Source organism: Streptopelia decaocto (genome assembly GCF_964273445.1).
Source record: "Streptopelia decaocto genome assembly, chromosome: 1".
Taxonomy (NCBI): domain Eukaryota; kingdom Metazoa; phylum Chordata; class Aves; order Columbiformes; family Columbidae; genus Streptopelia; species Streptopelia decaocto.
This window is the reverse complement of record NC_138663.1, coordinates 88,675,760-88,697,748: the sequence shown is the minus strand read 5'-3', so window position 1 is coordinate 88,697,748 and position 21,989 is coordinate 88,675,760. Positions and strand designations below refer to the sequence as shown.

The following is a 21,989-nucleotide window of genomic DNA, read 5'->3' as shown; positions in this document are numbered from 1 at the left end:
CCCAGGCACCACGGGGTAGACTCTGTGAGGGCAGGTGGCAGCTGCTCCTGGCTCCCCACCCATAAGGAGCAGTCCTGATCTTGCTGCTCTCTGACAGCTCTAGCTGATGTGTAAAGCAGTTAACTTCTGAAAGTTGAATCTCTTTTTTTCTCTTTTCTGTCTTTCACTTCTTCCTTTTCTCCTTCTCTCCCCTTCCTCAAAAAAGCACACTGAGCTTTCAGCTCTGGAAGAGTGGGGCCTCTGCCCATTTTCAGCCACAGACTGCTTTTGCTCAATATCCGGAATGAACTACTTTGTTTTAAAACAAAACAAATATACGTTCTTCAAATAAATGGGTAAAAGCCTCTGGCCTTTCAGTGAGCGCCTTGTAGATTAAGGCATCACGGCTAACAAGAAAAGATGTCTGTAGTCCACTTAGACAAACAAGAGACAATGGTATCAACACTTGTATTAGGTAGTTTGCTGTGTCTTTGTCATTGTATAAAGTTCTTTAAATTGCACTGTCGAGAAAACATGAATGCAGGACAGGTGTAAGTGGTCACTTTTGTGGATTTTGAGGGTCAAAGCTGTGCATTTTTATCAGACTTTTTATTATCTTTCAACCCAAGTGAAAATCAGGCAAGGGACAGCATGTCGAAGTATTTTGTTTCAAAGGAAATGCTACTATTGCTACTACTGAGAATCACAGCTGTTTCAGAGAGAATTCTTTATTTCAGAATTCTTCAATTTTTAGCAAAGTAATATTTTAATTCTTTAACTTTTGAACTAAAAGACAATGAGATAGGTTATATTTGTTTTTCTGAATTTTTTGTGTGTATGATACTGCTAATCTATTCATCTTACTGATGACCCTTAGGGAGACAGAATGACAGGGTGGGTGAAGTATTTTGGAGAAGCATCTCGCTAATGTTAATGCCAGTTAACCTTAAGTGTTTCTGATGATCTGTGGACAAAAGTCTTATCTTGGCTGTTATAGTTTTGCCAGTATCTTAAGTGCTGATTCTTTCCATCCATCAACAGCTTTCCCCCTTTTTGAAGACACAAATACATGCACACGATAGGGGTTAATATTAATAAAATTACATTGTCAAAATTATAAATAGCTTTTTCTGAAAAAAGTGATAGCTAACTTAAGGGGTGAAAAATCAACTTCCACATGTTTAGCATCATTAATCAGGATATTTGAAAGAAAATGACTGTTTTCCCAGAGATTAAAAGAAAATCCAGTCCTTTTGAAAATCAGGGAGTTTTGTTCATTTCAGTTCTGAGGGAAATGAAAGACTGGTAGAATTGACTGGAATAGGGCATAATGTGAGCAAATTCTGAAATGCCTTTTCAGAGCAGTTTTGTTATCTTGCCACATGGTTTCTCTGGTATTCCAATAGACACTAGAGAAGACTGTTAATAATACTGAATAGTTCTAAATTATTATTTGAGGATGCTAAATTCTAACTATTTATAACTTTCCACATGAAAAATTTGAATCATATGCTCAAATAAAAGCATCGCTCCAGTAAAGTGGCATAAGGCTTTTGTACAGAATGATGAATTATGTCCAGTATTTAAAAGTAATATTATTATTGTCTCTCTTCACTTAGATTTTTTTTTTCTCATTTCTGTCATTTGGGGTGGAGAAAAAGCCAGCTACTACACTCATGTAATAGGAAATTATTGCACGATTCAGTAACACTGAACATAAAAGAATAGTAACTGACAGATGCATAGGAAATACTGTGCCAGATTAGACTAATGGTGCACATAGTTCAGTAACTTTTGTCCAAGAAATAGACAGTTCTAGATGTCTTTGCATCTGGAACTGATGGATTTGGACCTCAGCATTTAGTATAGCTGCAGCCAGCTCTGTAACAGTCCTTCTGACGTGTCTGTCATTCAAGAAAAAAACAGAACAGGCTTTTCAGCAGAAACAGGCATTGTTTCACATCACTCCTAGTTCTGGGACATCGTGAGCCTGATGTACCGTGTTTGCTTCTGGCTGCTTACATGTATCGCTGTCTTTGCACATCCAGTGGGAGCTCATACATCTTACCTTCAGTTTCCTATCTGAGGTTCTCAGTGGTATCACTCCTCATTTTAATTAGCTAGCAGAGTATGTCAAAAGTTCTGGGCATCTAACAGGCTTCCTTCTTCACTTCTGTGCCCTCTGTCATTTTTTGCATCACACGTTTGGAGCTTGCTGATACATCCTAACCTTCATCTTCATAGAAATATGAGTCATAGCTACCAGCAACATTCTTCTGCTGGAGTTTTAAAATATGTTTAAATATTTAATTAAAGAAACTGCTAACGACTGTTGTTTTTAAAAAATGTCTTAGATATAAAATAAAAACAAATCAAATGGGAGATGGCAAAAATGCAGAGAAAGGAATAGCCTTTGTGGCCCATTGGACCATATGTAATGTCACTGTCAGTTGCCTTGCTGGGGTGTTTTCACAAAAGACATCATAAGCAGTTTTTTTGTTGTAAGCTCAAAAAGAGATGGCATTTTAGGAAGACTGTCTCTCTCTCGTGCAGAGCTTGAGGTAAAGAATAAGGCATTCTGCAACATGTAGTTCCAGTTCTGCCTTTAAATGTGTGGTGAACTGTGCTGTTGCCAACTCTGTAGGGAGAGTGAGCATGTGTGGGTAGGTGAGGGAGTAAATTTCATTTCAAGGGCTGATCTCTAAACAGTTCTACAAGCTAAGCAATGTGAGCCTAATATTCTAATCCCAAGGGGACTCTTGACACTGAATAGTAAAATTGCTTATTAAATTACAATCAAGAAAAAAATCAGGAGATAGACACTATTCAGCTGGCAGCATATGGGAAAAAATTCTAATTATTTGAATAGCAGTGTTAGTGTTCTTTTACTATGTGAAAATAAAATTAGCTTATCACTGATATCATTATTAATGTATGAGATGAAGCAGAAATACAGTTTGATTCCTAGCACACCTCCTGCCCCTTCCCCCCACCCCCCAAAATAGAGTGACTAACATAAAAGCAAAATGGGCTTGTATAAGGGCTTTCTAATTCAGGGAGCTGTGACAGATTTCATTACTGCAGTAATAAAATGTAGATGATTTATAAATTATCTTAATTTGAAGGTGGGGCATTGTGTAAACAGTATGTACTGCATTTATTATTTTCCCAGTTAGATCAAAATTTAAAAAGGCATGTTCAATATCAGTAACACTGTTTATTAGTCTAATCAGAAACAGGAAATATATTTTCAGCTAATTTAAACCTTATGTGTTCTTTTATTATGCATGAGCAGCTATTACTACTGTTCAGTCATATACATCTCTTAAGGTAGTCATAGTGCAATCTCTGCTTTTGAATGGCTTTCAAATAAATAAGCCCACTTTTTTGCATAAAAATATATTCTGCAAACATAATTAAGTATTGAAATTTACATTTGTATGAATCCATCCTCATACATAAGATAGATCAATTGTAAAAATTTTAGAGGTATTGCTTCACTTTGTCATTAAAGCTAGCAGAAAATAATTTTGTTTTACATTACAACACTGAGTACATCTTATGCCCTTGAACGTGAACTGCCTTGAATTTTGTCAAGACTCTGTTCTCCATTCTCATTTTCACACTCAATGAGGCACTACTGGTTCAGTCTAAAAAGATTCAGTCAGTAAAGCTGTATCATAAAACTAGTCACAGAGTCTAATCAGATTCTTTAAAACTCGCTTATATTTAACCAATACTCACAAATCTAGCTGCAAAGGCTCCTCAAGATGTGGCCTCTTTTTTTCTCTTTTCAGTCTAATTTGGGAATACCTAATCAGACTTATGAAAAGAACACACTTTAAAAAGTAATTTTCCTATTATGTTATCCACATTATGTTATAGACATTAAAAGTAAAATCTATAAATATCCAAATACATTTTATTTGCGTGTATGGATTTGTGTTTTCCCTAGAAGTAGCCACTTATAGAATCACAGAATCTTTTTGGTTGAAAAAGACCTTTAAGATCATTGAGTCCAACCATTAACCTAACACTGTCACTAAATGATGTCCCTAAGAACCTCATCTATGCGTATTTTAAACACCTCCAGAGATGGTGACTCAACCACTTTCCTTGGCAGCCTGTTCCAGTGCTTGACAACCCTTTCTGTGAACAAATTTTTCCTAATATCCACTCTAAACCTCCCCTGGTGCAACTTGATTTAATTATTAACATAAGACTTTTCATTAGAATTCAAATAAATAATAAATGATTCATAACTCTCCAAATTAGAAATGTAGGCTCACACTAAATTTGTTGATTCATCAGTTTGTCTTTATAAAAAAAGTCTTACAGTAACACAACCATCTTAACTGGTAGATTTTTTTTTCTTGTCATCTCCCAAGATTTGTGATAAGTAAAGAAAATATGGAATTTTTCTTTTGCATCTTCTCTCTCTAATGCTGGTATGGCACTCCAGAAAGTATCTTGAGTGGACATAAAGAGAAAGGCAGCAAGGGAGATTCCTTGCTAAGATGAGGTTTAGACAGTGAACTCTTGTGTTGGAACAAGTGTATCATCTTCTGTATCATTTGTCAGACTCAACTGATAAGCTGCTGCTGAGGAAGAGCTTTTAGGGTTGCCAGGCGGTGTCTCTTGTTATACAAATCAGCAGGAATGTTGTTTACCTTTTAAAAAGTGCATGTGTCCATGTCCAAAGCAGGAGTTAAATGCCTGCTATGAGCCTGTGGCTTATGCCAGGGAAATATTGATTATCCCCAGAACTCTTAGAAGCCCGGGGTCTAAGGATAGAATTACATACATCTGGCTTTAAAAATAAAGGACTAAACCTGATCCAGTATAGAAGTGTTCACAGAAGTGTTAGCAGAACGTCCTGAGTTGGAAGGGACCCACGAGGATCATCGAGTGCAACTCCTGCCCCTGCACAGGACAAGCCCACAGTTCACACCATGTGTCTGAGGGTGTTGTCCAGTCTCTTCTTGAACACTGTCAGGCTTGGGGCTGTGACACCTCCCTGGGGAGCCTGTTCCAGTGCTCCACCACCCTCTGGGTGAAGAATCTTTTCCTCATGTCCAGCCTAAACATCCCCTGGCACATCTTCCTGCCATTCCCTCGGGTTCTGTTGTTGGTCACCAGAGAGATTAGATCAGCACCAACACTTCCTCCTCTCCTTGTGAGGAAACTGTAGACTGCAGTAAAAGGATAACTCTGTTGTGTGATGAGACATTTTGAACTATAGTCTGCAGTTAGACCCTAAAACGGTCTGTTTCTCAGAAGAGACATCCTTTTGTTTGGGCAGCCCAGTGTGCAGCATACATTTGGGGCACTGAATATCTCAATCTTCCACTGCCTCAGGAAACTTGGGCTCTCATATCTCCCCAAGACACCATTGCAACCAGACCATGAGAACAAACACCAAATGCTCTTATCCAGTTTGTTTAGAAGGTTTTAAATATTGCCTGGGTAAGAGTCAATGGATTAGGCTGCTCTTTCCTTGGAGAATGTCCTATCACAAATCTCCATTCTCTCACCCAAAAACATCTGTAATTGCTTCCCAAGTGGAAGTGCCGTACCAGGAAGAAACCAAGATCATCACACCCTGCAGTGCTGGCTAGGGCAGGCTCAGAGATGGCAGCAGGTGGGATGGTAAAGTTCTTTGCATCTCTGACATGCCGGGGGGGTGACCTCACCACCAGGTTACTGGATTAAGAAAAGGGGGTAAGGAGGTGCTTGGGCAAAAATACAAAATAAACTGTTACCTTTACCTTACTATTGCTAAAGTCAGGATGCAGTTTGCCACTGACTTCAGCCACAAGTGAACAAGCAAAGGCTTTAAAAATGCAGCTACAAAAAATGTAACAGCATACAATAGACATCTTAACCATCATACAACATAAACGTTAACCATAGATTTTTCACCAGCAGGTGAGACTCAGTGATGAGAAGTTATCTGACTGGCACATCACCACAGACACAGAGCTTTGCCTTTGAACACTTTTTTGGTAGGAGAAGCCTCTTCTCAGTTGAAGTTAGACTTCAACAACTTGCACACAATTTTTTGTATATCCAAAGCAAATTAACCGAGATTTACATACTTGTGTTTAGCTGTGGCTTCTCTTCAATTGCCAAATGGATGTTCCAGTTCATTTCTTATTTTGTTTCTGTCAGAAATACAATTATAATGCTGAGCAGAATCTATTACTGCTTGTTGAATGCAATTACTGCTAAGTGAGCTCAGCTCTACTGGCTGCCTCCTTCTACCATCTAGTGGCACCTTAAGCATACTGCTCTCACTCTACTTATTTAAGGAGTTATATATGGAGAATGATAATATATGTATGCTCTTGAAAGTAGAAATGTATCTGGAGAAGAAATACTATGTTGTGAAAAGGGAAAATAGGTTTCATACTATCACCATTTAATGCAGGGTGACAATAAAACATAGCAAATGCTCGCTGTTACCCTTCCCCCCGCCCCAATAGGAGGAAAAGAGAGCCTTGGAAGTTGGAAAAAATTAAAAATGCTTTACTAATAAAATAGAGAAAATAATACAAAATATGCAAAACCAATCTTGAATTTCCCGGCACAGCTCAGCAGAGCTGGCTCTGCTCCAGCAGCTGCAGAGCCAGCACCCAGGAGTCCTGGGCTGGACTCCACAGTAAACTGGAACTGGATTTAGGGATGCAGGGTCTGGAATCAGGCCTCAAATTTCAGGGACAACAGGCAGGGTCCTCTTCAGATGCCAGCCATAGTGGAAGGGAGCGAGACCCTCGTGATCTCCTACTTTTATAGGGTGTGTGATGTGGATGGAATGGAATACTTATCTGGTCAATTTTAGTCACCTGTTCAGTTTGCCCCTCCTTGTAAATACGCCCCTCTCACTTAAGGGACGTGCATTTTTATCAGCGACCTTGCATACCATTGCTACGTTATCAGCTGCTGTCTGCAAAAACAACCAGCCAAATTCGGAAAACTGCAGTTACTTAGAAAAACCTCGCTGAAAGGAGAATTCACTGAAAGAGGAACTAGTCTTGTTTTTAACAAAACCAGGACACATACATTAACTATTTATGGGAGAACAGACCAACCAGGTTCAATTGTATAAATTACGAATGTCAGAGAAAATTTCCGTATACTGTGGTTAGTAAAGAGCAAGTCAGGTTTGTAGATTGAATTCTTACAGATTTTGTGTGTGTGGTAGCACTTGGAAGTTGAAAGCTGAAGAATGAAATTATTCAATATCCTAAGGAAAAGCCTATTAGAAGCACGCTATCTACGTGGATATTTAAAGGGCACAACAAAAACGTAAAAAGATTATCAGAAGTAAAAAATAATAGAAAGGCTATCGTTTCCTTTCTGCTTACACAATTTTGTTAAGTGCTTTCAGTGCTGTATTTTGCAATAGATGTTTCTATTCCATTTAAGGAAAAAGAGATTAAATGTCAATGTGCTAGGAATTTCAGGCTTGGGATGTTTTCAATCAAAAGGCATGTTCTGACTAATAATATGACTGAACAAATATGAATCATCTAGAACACTTTCTGTTCTTTGAACTGAGATTTCATTTTTTCACAAAGTACTGGTTTTGGTGAATTAGACTACAAATGAAACCAAATTTTTATCAAATTCTGAAGAAGGTATATTTCATCTTTTCCACTTGCAGCAAGTTGACAAGGCAAATTGACAGAAGGCAGAATGCAGAATTCAGCATCCAGGATATCTTTTGTTTTCTTCTCTTTTAAATATTTGCTGTATTCTGGTCATATTGATAAGTTGTCAACATATTTTGCAGGGCGGAAAAATCCCCATCAGGTGGACCGCTCCTGAAGCTATAGCTTACCGGAAGTTCTCTTCAGCAAGCGACGCTTGGAGCTATGGGATTGTAATGTGGGAGGTGATGTCCTACGGTGAGAGACCGTACTGGGAGATGTCCAACCAGGATGTAAGTACTGACGAGGACTAATCCGTGAGTTGTTGAAATGTGCCTTGAAAATGATTGTCACATCCTGCCCTGTTTTGCTTTCTCATTCACTTTGTAGGGTGGAACCTCATATTATTTATATTAGCGTAACTCTATGAAGTCCTAGGTGACAATTTATGAAATCTGAAGACCTAGCCCACTATAACTAAACCTTACCTAGCTTCCTGCCATGGGTTAAAGACATATTACAAAGAGTCACAGCCAGCTTGCCAGGTTCTGATTCTGACTATACATGGCTTTCACCCAGATCCTTGGGAATCTGCATTGGATATGCAAGTTGATGCAGTTCTCAGTCAAGCTATAAATGAAAATTTGAGGGAATACTGGAACTATTCTGATTATAAAGTTGGCCCATTGTCTCCAGCGTAGTCTAACAGTACCCTTCAATGGGCTTACGCAGTTAAATTCTCAAACAAGTCAAGCTGCCAGGAGAAATGTATTTGCCAATTCTTCTTTCTAGGAATTAAATGCATTCGGTTTTCCTTAAAAACTATGCATAGGCTTAACCACAGTGCAGGACAATGGTCCTTCCTCATAAGACAGTTATGCTTTACTCTGACTTTTTTTTTGCAAAAGTTGCCGCTGAATAAGCCTTCCCAATTAAAAAGACACATTTGTTTCTAGTAAAATTGAGGGCTTGTCCTAGCAGATGAAGCATGGGAAACAGGAAATGCTTTTTTCTCACCACAATTCCGATTTTTCACTAATTCTCTTGTTTGATGGATCCTCTTCACAGCTCAAACTGGTATACTCAGTCTTCATATCAGCCATCAATCTCTATGTCAAAATGCAGAATATCAGGCAACCCATCATAACTTTTTTCATATATTTGCCTAGAATACCTCTGCATTGGTTCTGAAGAGTTGACAAGATTTTTTCCAGATGACTGGTTGTATATCATTGCTAAGTTATTCAGCTGTTCAAGTCTGGTTGCTTGTTAAGGCTGATCAGTCATTTGGGGATAAGGAGCTGAGAGAGCTTAATTAAAAAAAAAAAAAACAAAAAAAAAAACAAAAAAAACCACATTTCTAAGTGTCTCAGGAAGAGAAAAACAAAACCAAACCAAACACACACACACAAAAAGGGAAGACTAGCAAAATGAAGAAAGCTTTATTTCCTTTAGATTTGTCCTCTGCAGCCTCACCAGTACTGCAATCCAACTTCTCTCCAGCATTTCTCTTGTGAGTTTAGCCTTGGGAATTAGACCACCTTTCTTGTACATCATTCCACTCTAGCAGTGCCTACAATCACCACCCTCCTCCACATATCTACCTGCCAGCAGCCCAGCTTCCTGCTGTGCCCCTTAATTAACACCAGGTATGGGATGATGTGTGTTGGGCCTGGTTTTGAGCCATGTTTCTGTTGATTGACCAGGCAGTGGTGACTGGCTGCCCATCTGAAGAGAGCAAGCAACCACTAAGCTAAGGTAGAACTCCGTGCAGATGTTATTTTGGTACTATCTGAAATATAAACAGATTGTAGATATACTGTGAAATGAGCAGATAAACCCAGCAGGCCCAATTCTGTTTCCCACAGCTAGTAATCTGTTGGCATTTGAGATGCCCTAGAGTAACTAAGATTTCCACGTGCAGCTAACACAGGATGTGCGGGAGAGCAGAGTTCTCCTGGAGCAACAATTGAAGGCCAAGCAGGATACCTTAGGGAGTCTAAAATTAGATACCTATGCTTAGACAACTGAATTAAGGCTACTTTTTCCCTGTGGCACAGTGTAAAATGACCTGTGTTAGAGATTTCTCATGTATATTAGTCTCTATGTCCTACAGCTAACTATACTTCTGCCAGCTGCTGATTCTTACACTACTGATCTAATCTGATTCAAGGGGGCCAATGTGTACAAAATTAATAAAAGAGGATGAACAGGCGGGCTCCGACTAACAGTATGAGTACCCCAGTTATTTCCTTGTCTGAACTGAGAGGCACTTATCAGCTCCTGAACTACCATAGTTTGCAAACCAATTTAAGGCAAACTGCCATTGTTTTCCTTAAAAAGCACCATTTTAAGATGTGGTGGGGTCATGGTCCATTCGGTGATGCACTCATGATGGTTCTTTTACCTTGATCTCGAAGCGCAAAATTAAGGCAACCAAAATGCCAAGGGGTTATAATTCAATCAAACAGTGTTACTTTATTAATTTGTCCATAAAGCGGCATGCGATAGTGAGAGAGAGTAAGAAAAAGAAAAAGGGAAAAGAAACAGGGAAAAAGTAAAAGTAAAGATGAGAAAAGAGGTTGCGTTTATCAGCAGTAGAGCTTCAGAGGCGTCCCTCTGGTCTCCGGTCCTGTAGAGTCCTGCCGGTCCTCCGTCGTGGTTCGGGATCCTCTGGTGGGAAGATCTCCAATGGTGTCCATTCTGGAGTCATCTTTTATGCTTCTTCACCCCCCTTGCCCCCAATTTTTGAGGCCAGTCTCTGCCTTGATTTCGCAACCCAGGCTTGAACTGCGCAGGCTCGAAAGATTCATGCTTTCTTTTGCCAGCACTTATGTGTCCGGCATTCAGGGGTCTTTCTCTGGTCCATTGGGTGACCTCAGGACCCTTGGCGAGCTTCTGGGCATGCTCCTTTTTGTTGGCCATTGTTTGGGGGAGCAGGTGGGGGACACGTGTGACTGAGGCTGCAGGTGAGGACACATCTTCTGGACGGCACCTATTGTCCCTGGGTCAAAGAGACCCTCAGAACAATAACTTTCAGGAGGTGGGGCTGGTTTGGCTGAAGCAGCAGGTGAAGTCCACACAGCAGTCATTGTTAGTAGCAGCCACCCCATATCGGAGAAACTAGTGCAACACAATGCTTCTCCTCGGGCCTCTCTCCAAGTCATTGTCCATGCGTTCTTTCTGTCAGGGCGTCAGTTCTCTAAGTTCTTGATGGCAATATTCAGGCAAATACTGCTCCATCTTCAGACCAACTCTCACAGGTGGTCTAGGAGTTGAATGCTAAGGAGTTGGGACATCAGCTTTGCAATAGCAGAGGACAGTATTCTTGAGCTAATCTTCTGTTAAGAAGCAAAGCGAAACACAGCCATAGCAATAGCTGCCTGTTCATCATTAGTATGCTGTTGCAAAACCTGATTACTCTGCATTGCATGGAATGCACTTTGTATCAAAATGCACACATTGCCTCAATTTTTCTGCCTTGCCAAACTAATAGATGCAATGATTAGTTTCGCTGTGAGCTTTCTTTTACAGGGAGATTGAACAGAACAAGATACTGGTAGAAAAGGTACTAGCAAATCACAGAATTGCACAACAGATTAGGCTGAAGGACCTTTGAAGATTGTCTACTCCAGCCCCCTGCTCAAGCAGGGTCAGCTAAAGCAGTTTGGTCAGGGCTGTCTCCAGTCAGGCTTTGACTGTTTCCAAGGATGGAGATTCTACAAACTCTCTGGGCAACCTGTGCCAGTCATTCACACAATAAAAAAGTGTTTTCTTACATTTTGATGGAATTTCATCGTTTTTGGTTCATGCCTATTGCCTCTTGTCCACTCAACACTCTAAATAGTAAGTACAATGTCCATGTGTGCCTTTACAAGCAAACCTCACTGGGCAGTTACTTTTTCCTTTCCACCCCCATTAGCACCGCCTGGTTGAGGGACTGTGCTAATCATAAAAGCAGCAATGGCTCACAGTCCTTTCTTCTGTTGCCCCCGTCAGTTGCCACTGGCACATCCTCTGAGTGTATTGTGGGCAATAGTCTTTTGCGTGGCTTTCCTCACTATATAACTGGTATTTGTTCCTCCCTTCTCCCTGCAGCACCCCATTCATGTCTGGTTTTTTTTAGAAATTAAGCCCATGAAGCCAGAGGTACTTCTGAACAAAGTCAGTCCTACCATGTTGCCTGGCTTCCGTGCAGTTCCAGTGCTTCCAACTGCAATGTCATCTCTCTGTAACTCTGCCTCTGCCCCTCATCTTGCCAGTCTGCTTATCCAGCTGCAGGTGATGGGTAGCTGGTAGTGACTGCAGCTCGAGGTGGTGGGAGGGAGGAAGGAAGATGCTTTTTTGCTGTATCACCATGTTCCACCGTGATGTGATCTTGTGGTCCAACACAGGGAATTTCAGTCTCTATTCCAGTTGTGATTTTTCTGGTGTTGGATCAACTCTCTATGAGGAACTCAGCTGCCATAATCTCTCTTATTTACTCTGTAATCATAATCCTTCTCCTCACAGTGGGTCCATCACCAGCCCAGCTCTTGACCATCCCACTGCTGTTACCTCTAACTGGGAATGGGACAAGATATAGAGACTTTCTGTTATATCAGGTCCATTCAGCTCCACTATTTGTCTCCTGGGAAGAGGGTTGGAATGACCAGTAGGACCCTCACATAGAGTCCAAGTCACCAGGTCACAGTATTGCACAGCACGACTTCATTTCAGCTGCCTCTCCCTTCAAGGCTGGCTGCAGCCTGCCCTCTTCCCCTCTATCAGACCTTACGACATATCTACTCAAGGACATGCCACCAGTGAGAATTCATAAAGCAACCCCTTCATTTAGAGTATATTAAATATTCTGATACAGCATGAAGATGGTAACATTTAATTACCTCTACATCCAAAACAGAAGTATATGTTAGTACAGAATAATGATGCGGGCCCTAAGGATGCTGCCTATGCAAATGGTGCTGACTCCTGGGGATTTTCCCTGCAGTTCAACAACACACAGCAGAAAGGATTCCTTTTACCCAGAGTCCTACCCACAGGCTTTTAGTGCTGAAATGTTAACAGGGAGCCCCTGTGACCTTCTAAATACATTTAGTGACTCTAAATGTCATTGGGAAATTTCAAGTTATTTGACATATTGCAAAGCTTTGTTGGGTATTGGGACATTTATTTTAGTGCATTAAATCACCTGAACTCACACAAGCTTGTTTTGCAGAAATAATAGGACTTCCCCAAAGGTCAGAGATACTATATGGCTGGGAAAGTAATAGAGAGGGGCATACACTAAACAGATTCAGAAGTGACACATTATGCAGACAACTGTTAATAAGACCTTATGTAAGTATAGTCAGAGGTTCTGCTACAGCAAAATGTCTGGCAACATTAACATTATAACACTTACTGTGTTTTGATTATAATAAAACTCTTCTCTGGTTAGCAATATTTATTTAATTGGGTGGGTTTTTGTGAAGTACCAGAAGTTTTCCAAGTATAAACTCCACAGAGCTGCATCTATTATTTCACATTCCACCTTACAAATTGCTTTTCTAATTCAACAACTTTGGGAAAATAATTCAGACCACGGCTAAGTAAGTGATGTTTTGAGTGGCTGCAAGTTAAATGTTCACTTCTTACATGTGTAACATAGAAGCCAATCATATGCTCACCCCTACCAAAAGGGAGGCAATTCCAGGAGAGGTGAGTTCAGTGCTGGTGTGGTGCCTGTTTGAAGGCACCAGGGTCTCCTGTCTGACCCCTCAATCAAATCACGCAGAGCCAGCACAGGTAGCAGAGAGACTCAGCTGATGTGAAGGGCGGTGTTAAACTCATACCTGCCATCTTAACTAAACCCCATCTGATTTTCAGAGAGTGCAGCTCTTCACGAGTACCCATCAGGTCAGGGCAAGCCAGAGAGACTCAACACCTCTGCAAATCCAGCATTCTCTGTTTATATTCCTAAGCAGGGATTGGGAAGCTGAACTTTAGGCAACTGAATTTGAAAATGCCTCTCATAAATGTTTTAACACTGTACACAGTATAATGCAGAGGCTTAAAAATGTTATTAACTTTGAGAAATGTTCTTGTTTAAGTAAATAACCATTTTATTATTGTGGTAAGTCACTTCCGACCTGTGTTGGTGCTGATTAATGCGCTTCTTAGATGTGTGGCAGGCACCAGAGGTGTCCATTAATTAGGGCTGCTGCACAGTCTGTCACGTCTTATTGCTTAATTAATAAACATTAGCTGAGATATTGAACTTTCCAATGAAACTAGTGTACTGATGAACAGATTGTGCTAAGAGCCTGGCTTGCTAATGTTCATGTGAGGAAAGGAAGATTTATATTCCATGCATTTGGTTTGTAGAACAGCTGTGAGTGAAGCCTACTGGGACACCTGTTAGAAGCCACTGTATAATTTAGTGCATGTTGCCGAACTACAGTATTCAAAAAAATAAAAAGAAAAAATATTTAATGGCTTGTAATCAATATGCAAGAAAACTACTGTAGCAAGCAGAATAAAAGTCCTTAAATTTATGAAAGTTTATTTTAATATAAAAATAACTTAGCCTAATATAGTTATTTCAAACCACAGATATCAAAGCACTTGGCAGGCACCTAGGATTGGCTCTGCATCATGAGGCATGAGCAGCTGCCTCTCCTTCCTGGTAGATATTTCAGATGTCAGCAGAACACAGGGACAATGTCCCTCTGGACTTTCTTCTGTCTCAGTCTCATTAAAAAATCTGTCAGTTAGCTTTCAAAAGCAAAAATCTATGTTACTGCTAATAATGAAACTATCAGAAAGATTACAGCTTAATTTTCAGATGCCATTTTTGCCAATTTCAAATTATTTTGAAACTAAACATGCATAAATTTTATGTAGAAGTCCATAAAGTATTTTTCAGATTATTTTGGTGTCATGATTAATATTCAATATTAACTCTGTCTCCACCTTGACAGCAATGTGTAACATTAAACAAAAATGATGAAATGTATTTAACAGGCTCCAGTGTTTAATATCATCTGTGTACAAAAATATATAAAAAGAATGATCCCCTTTATAAAAATAAAAGCCTAAGCATTAAGAAGCATGGAAATAACTAGCTATAATAACTGTAAAACATATTCCCTTGCCCTTATAGATTGTATTCTTACATGCCAAAAAGTGTTACTTACAAAAATACACCCTGCCCATTTTACTCACCTTAATACTGACCCACAAGACCTTCTAAAGAGTTTTAACCATACTCAGAGCTGAAAATAAACCTACAGCCTCTTTCTCCGTGTTTGATGGCAGCACAAAATATTTGCATGCTTTCCTCCTTTTGATACCCATCAAGTGTTCATCACAAAACCAGAACTGGAGAGCAGTAATCAGCCTTTTTGTTAGCAGACACAGGGCTTCATTTGCATAGAAACTAAGCTATTATTTCAGGTTGAAGTAGATGGGACATTGATTTGCCAATGTGGAAAGAGTTCCGCCAGTTGCTAGAGCTGTTGCTGTACCCTTCTTGTACATACAGATGTTTAGACCATTTCACGATTAATGTGGTGCTTCTTCAACCTTAAACTGGCAAGGGAAAAGTCATTTAAAAGATGTTAACATGTATTATCTTTACATATTATGTACTATTTTATATTACCAAAAAAAAAAGTGATACTTCTTCCCTTTTAGGTATATGGATATCTAATTCCTCTGTTCAGAGATAAGTGCTATGCAAGTAGCAAAGCAGAAGATCAAATAAATAAAGAGATAGATAAATATATAAATAAATAAGGAACTAAAAAGCTGTCTTACTTCCTTTGAGACTTGATTCCCATTGCAGTCTTAGACACTTATCACATCTTCACTCTTGCTTCTTAGATTCTAAAAATAATACTTGCCTCACAAGGGATACTAATGAGGGAATATTTGCAGTATATTTTTAAAATGTGCTGGTATTAATTAGAAATTATAATTATCCCAGTACCAGCTGGCATTTCTCTTCATACTGAAATGTTCCTTTTGAACAAGAGAGGAAACAAAATGCACTGTAACTTCTTTTTCAAAGATATAGCAAAGTACAGTATGTCAGAGAAAATATAATGTCTGGAAAATTGCAGTTGCTTTTGGGTACTTTCCTGAATAGATTATTTCTGGAAAACCTCATCAACTCTCTATTGTTGTGTTGAGCAAATGCTATATGTCTCAAAAAAGTAGAGAAACTTTCGCTTTGCCTTGAAAACAAACTACATTTCCTGAACCCACCATTTGCAACAAGTACAGCTAAATGTAAAGACTACAATATCTGCATTTCTGGGCTGCTAAAGATTGCCTCTTCAGTGACAAGTATCAACTAAGGTATACCCCACATTGTAACAAGTACCTAAGTTTTATGAAGCCACTTTTGACAAACTACTTGAAATACATGAGTTTTGACAGTTTTGTGATAAAAATTTCATGTACGTGGGGTTGAATTTCACTCATCCTGAGTCTGTAACAGGAGCAATCTGGGGGCATATTCATTGTTAGGAGGCAAGGCTTTGGAGGAAATACTTGTCAGTCAATATGATGGTATTTTTTCCTATGGCAGCCACTTTGGCTGTTCCGATTTTGAACCATTGAGGTAAATCCCAGGGACGTAAACAAGCAGCCGGAAAGGCAAATGGAAAGATTGATGTATATTTTACCTCTAGATGCATATATTGACATATAATTTACCTCTAGATACCACCTCAGCATTTGGATGGCCAGTCCCATCTGTACGTATGGGGTCTGCCAATACTCAACAGGCACATAATGTTCAGAGATCCCTATGGCGAGTGATGGTGCCTTTGGAGTTGCCTCGGCTTCCTGGTGCTGTCACGGATGGGTCTGAAACTTCCCCTGTGCAAATCCAGTTCCCTGGCACATTGCAAACACTTGTTTTTCATGCATAGGTGTTTCTGCCAGGGTATAAGAGGGCTACACACTTGTAGGACCAAGTCACTTCATTTTATAAAACTCAGATGGCCAGCTGTGTACAGCTGCAAGAGGCTTGTTCCATTCTCTGCCACGCCATGAAGGGGAGCTAAGGTCCTAATATAGCTTCATTACTCTTATTTATTTGCATCATGCTTGCAGCATAAGTATTAGGCATTGCTAAACAGAGCCAACAACATTAATTCAGAATTCAAAAAGAGAACAAGGATATATTCCAGGATAATAAGATGTAATATATTGAAGCTACAGCTAGTGCTATAAAACATTGATTTGCTGTAAACAGTTTAATGTACCCCCTTCCAGCTGCATTAATAAGTCTGCAGTATGTACATATATTGGTGTGAAAATGATAAATGTGTCCTTAAAGCAGAACGGGTAGAAATGCAGTAGGTACGTTTCTCATAAGTGCACTGCGTTATTACAAATTTTGTATACAATTATTTGTACTTTAGAGAACATTTAGCATTGATTGGATTTTTAAGTGGAAGAGTTGTGTGTGTGTGGTAGGGTCGGTTTTTTTCCTAGCTGTGTTCTTGATCATCCATTTACTGTCTTTCCATTACTCTATATAAAAGAAGTCCTGACTATGTCATTCCTGTCATCATCTCCACTGCTGCCACCACTCAGTGCAGAACCTAGTAACATTTCCTCTCTTTTTAAAAATCTTACACAGAATGAATCCAGCCAGCTCTTCATGGACCTTATACACTTTTGCTACCTCCTATCACACAGGGCTACTAATGTCCTTTTCAGACCATGTTTTTTGTTACCGGTGTTACTAAAAACAAGCCTCTCTTCAACTCTGATCAAATGTAATTTTTCATACAAATGATTTATCTGTGGTTTCAGATCTGTTTCTTTCCAAATCCTGACCAAACACATTTTTCCACATCTGCTGAATCGGAAAGTTGTACTCACTTTAGGGTATATGGTAACACCACAATTTTATTAATTTCTATTAAGTCATAAACAGCTTGGGCATCCAGGTTTCTGAGACAGGCTGTGCAAAATAATGTTGTGCTTCACTGTAACTTGGTGTGTGGGACATTGCCTGAATTAATCATACTCTAACATCAGCAGAAACAGCAAGCAAACACCAAGTAAAGTCTCCAGGTGCTGCAGTGTGCATTTGGAGTGCTTGATTGTACAAGGTGTTTCAAAAAGATGGACCCAATTTCAAAGCAGTATGTTTCACAATGGCAATATGTTACACAAAAATTTACAGTTTAATGAATTACCAAGTTTTACTAACCTTTTTATAACCTTTTTATAAACTTACAAATGCGATATAGTGATTTCAAATTGGGTCCATCTTTTTTAAACACCCTGTATTGTCACTTCGCCACACACTAACGCTTTGTCAGGACATAAATATTAGAGAATCCCAATAAGCAGCAGCCATACAAGGCTGGTTTGTGGCCCTGTGACTCCATTCAGTACAACATCAACCCGCAGGTGGGTAAAAAAGATGGTGATACTGGTTAGTTCTTTTCTCTCCTCCTCCTTTCTTGGCTGTTTGAAGAGGATGTCCAGAGAGCCTAAAAAAGTGCCTGCTGTGTTTCACATGCCTACAAAACACTTCGCATCTCCTCTGGTCACACTCCTGCCAGTCCTGATTCCTGAGTGAAACCCCAGCAATACATAAAGTGAGGGTGCCTCTGCCATTAATTATCACTGGTTTCTAATTGTCAACTTTACACTGTTCCTTCAGCATTTAATATCCAGTGATCATATGCATTGTATTTCTTTAGGTTATACTGTCTATTGAAGAAGGCTACAGGCTTCCAGCACCCATGGGTTGCCCAGCTTCTCTTCACCAACTAATGCTTCACTGCTGGCAAAAGGAGAGGAACCACCGTCCAAAATTTGGTGACATTGTCAACTTTCTAGACAAACTGATCCGCAATCCGAGCACCCTTCATACCTTAGTGGAGGATGTACTTGTGTAAGACTCCTTCTGGTACTTTTTTTTTTAATGGATGGTGGCTATCATTAGATGTTTTAAGGCATTAAGTAGGGTGGGAGAGAGCAGAAAAGTTCTAAATTCATGAAGTTATGGGGGTTCAAATAGCTTTAAGCCTCTTTTAAGGTTTGCTTTATTGTTAATGAACTGTTGTATAAGGTCTTGCTGATGACACTAAACAAAGTGGGGAAAGGGACACACTGGAAGGGAGAGCCACCCTGCATAGCCCTGGATAGGCTGGAAAAGAACCTTTTGAAGTTCAACAAGGACAAGTGTAAGGTCTTCCACCTTGGAGAACATAGTCCAGGAGTGCAGCACAAGCTGGGATCTACCTGGCTGGGGAGCAGCTCTGTGGACAGGGACCTGGGGGTCCTAGCGGACAAGCAGCTCAACATGAGTGAACAGCAAGCTGCTGCAGCAAAGAAAGCCAACAGGATGCTGGGCTGCTTTAGCAAGAGCATCACCAGCAGAGACAAGGAAGTCATTATCTCGCTCTTCTCAGTGCTTGTCAGGCCACAGCTGGAACACTGTGTTCAGTTTTGGTCCCTGCTATGCAAAAAAGTTGTGGACAGGCTGGAGAAGGTCCAGAGAAGGACCACAAAGATGATCAAAGGACTGGGAAGCCACCACATGAGAACTGGCTGAGAGAACTGGGCTTATTCAGCCTTGAGAGAACAAGGCTTAGGGGAGACCTTATCACCGTGTTCCATTATTTAAAGGGTGGCTACAAAGAAGATGGAGACTCCCTTTTTACAAGGAGTCACATGGAAAACATGAGGGGCAATGGGTACAAGTTACTCCTGGAGAGATTCTGATTGGACACAGAGGGAAATGTTTCATGATGAGAACAATCAGCCATTGGAATAATCTCCCCGGGGAAGTGGTGGATTCCCCAACATCGGACACTTTTAAGATTCAGCTGGGCAGGGTGCTGGGCCACCTTTTCTAGACTGTACTTTTGCCAGAAGGCCTGGACCAGGTGATCCTTGTGATCCATTCCAGCCTGGTATTCTATGATTCCATTACATTTTTTTTTTCCTCAAGTCATGCAGGTTATATTAGGTATTTTTCTTTTTTTTTGTTTTGGTTTGGTTTTTGTTTGAGATCTGTTTGTGTGTTGTCTATCCTTAATCTTTGTGAATCTCTTCGTTCGCTTTTTTTGGCTCTTCTCCTATATGCTAGTATTCTCTTTGTAATTTTTTTCTCTGTTCAACAGCCTGTCTCTCCATCTGACAGTGCCCAAGCAATTTCTGAACTGCCCAGGAGTAATTCCCCACAGAAAGTAGTTATGTCTTAGTTTGTTAAATCTGTATTTATCTGCAGAAAAATGGCAACAATGACCAAATAAGAGATGGTGCTATTACCACTCCACAAAAGAATTATTATTGATGGTGTTGTCCAAAGTTTTTTCCATTCATAATATTACAGAAATTAATGCAGCCACAGGAGAAGCAAGCCTGTGGTGGAAGAATTTCTCAATTTTTGTGGGCTTATTAATCCATACTGTCCCTGGATATCATCTGAAAGCAGTGAAGCTCCAGGTGGCCTCACTGTCTTCAGTAGCTGAAATTCACATTAAGATAGAGGTGCTTTCATGAAGACACCCCCACTGTGTTTCTAAAGGGTTCTCAATGCCTGGGTGGGTCTTGCTGAGAACCTCAGTGGGTTAAGATGTTTTTTAATATGGTTTGAAGAGGGGCTGAGCAACAGGGAAAAGATTGAGGCTGGTATCTTGCTGTCCCTGTTTTCTTGCAGTCGAGCTCTTATTGAGCTCACCTGCTTGGGAAAGTTTTTCCATTCATCTGGCAATGCTTGATGCAGTCAATCTGAATTATTATTGTGTTGCTCTTAACTTACGAGGTTGGCAGTTATTCTATAGAATCATACAGTCATAGAGTAATTCGGGTTGGAAGGGACCTTGGTAGGTGTTTAATTGAGGTTTCTACTTAATAATGTTCTCCTGTCCTGCAGTCTCTCTCTCTGTTATTTTGATAATGTGAATGAAAGTCAGTGTGTTTAATGTATTTGAATATGTGTGGTTGAAACTCAGTATGTTAAGATACCAGGGTGTGTCGCTTCCTACAGTATACATAAGCTATGTTCCCTCAGTTAATGTTGGCTGGCTTTTGCTGCCTAAATTTTCATTTTCAATAAATTACATCTTTCTCCTAGAGGCTATCATAAAGCTTTTATAAATAGCAGTGTGCTTTTTCTGCATTCTGTTCCTACAGTTTCTCTACACAAAATGTACAAAGTCAATGGAAGTTGTGAGCCCTCATCAGTGTGGTACACAACAGAAGACTGGAAATGTATGCGCCAAAATTGGAATATTTTTTTTTCCCACCTGTTTCAGTTGTGATAATATTCAGGAAAACAACTGAAACAGAAATGTGATTAAATTAGCTCCTTTGTTTTTATTTGCTACTCTATGTAATTTATATAAAAGCAAAGATATAAAATGTTAATTTTTTTGCTTCTTTTAGGTTTTGAACACTGTAATCAAAGTGTTCCCATTGCACAATGGTATAGCAATAAGGAGCCATTTGGGGTTTTTTTTGGAGAGAAATGTTAGAATAATCTCACAGTGGTTTAGTATTTTTAAATTCTGTTTCATGCTAAATTTTGTTTGTCCTCTACTTTGGCTACTGTATTTACAAATTATTGTCATCCTGAAGATGTAAGATCTGTAAAGAAATGCTTTATGGGAACAAAGAGAAGAACAGTAGGAGAGGTCTGTTCCTTGTTTTTTTACAGAGCTGCAGAGCTTTAAAAAAATGTATTGTTTAAGTAGTGTAACTTGGCAGGCAAACATGGTTTCTAAGTTTTAGACAACAGGTTAAAGAGATCTGCAGTTAAGATTTGACCTTTACAGCACAGGCTTCTCTCTCATTCCTTCTGCCTTCTGTCTACCAGAGTAACCAAGTGTCATATTTTGTACTGCTTTGGTAACCTTTACATTATGTTTTTACAGAATGCCAGATTCACCTGGTGAAGTTCCAGAATATCCTTTGTTTGTTTCAGTCAGTGACTGGCTGGACTCCATAAAAATGGGTCAGTATAAAAATAACTTCATGGCAGCAGGTTTCACAACTTTGGATATGGTTTCAAGAATGAGTATTGAGTAAGTATGCAATCTATTATCCCTACAGTGACTTAATCAATCTGAATTTCTTTGGATGCTGCAGTGATGTAATGATCATCATGTATGGAATAGTGCTTTCATTTCCTTTCCTATCTAAGCTAATAAGACAAATACAGTTGATTTACCAAAACGATGCAGGAGAAAGATGTGATTAAGAGACGCAGAACTGACATTTCATTCTGTGACCACACCAAACACTGCCAAAGGTCAAGCAGAGAACATTCTTAAATGTTTCTTGGGGAATCAGTTTTGATCTAAACCACTGAAATCAGTGGTAAAGATATTTTTT

At 39.6% G+C, this 21,989-nt stretch overlaps 1 protein-coding gene across 1 annotated transcript in view; it reads left to right on the top strand.

Moving 5' to 3' along the window:
• EPHA6 (EPH receptor A6) overlaps nt 1–21,989 on the top strand; it is a gene marked incomplete at its 5' end in the record, with an annotated part of 487,187 nt that overhangs the window by 462,341 nt on the left and 2,857 nt on the right. The window contains 3 exons of the mRNA XM_082057768.1: nt 7,775–7,924; nt 18,347–18,540; nt 21,530–21,679. Coding sequence (XP_081913894.1) covers nt 7,775–7,924; nt 18,347–18,540; nt 21,530–21,679 — 494 coding nt within the window. The remainder of the gene's footprint in view (nt 1–7,774; nt 7,925–18,346; nt 18,541–21,529; nt 21,680–21,989) is intronic.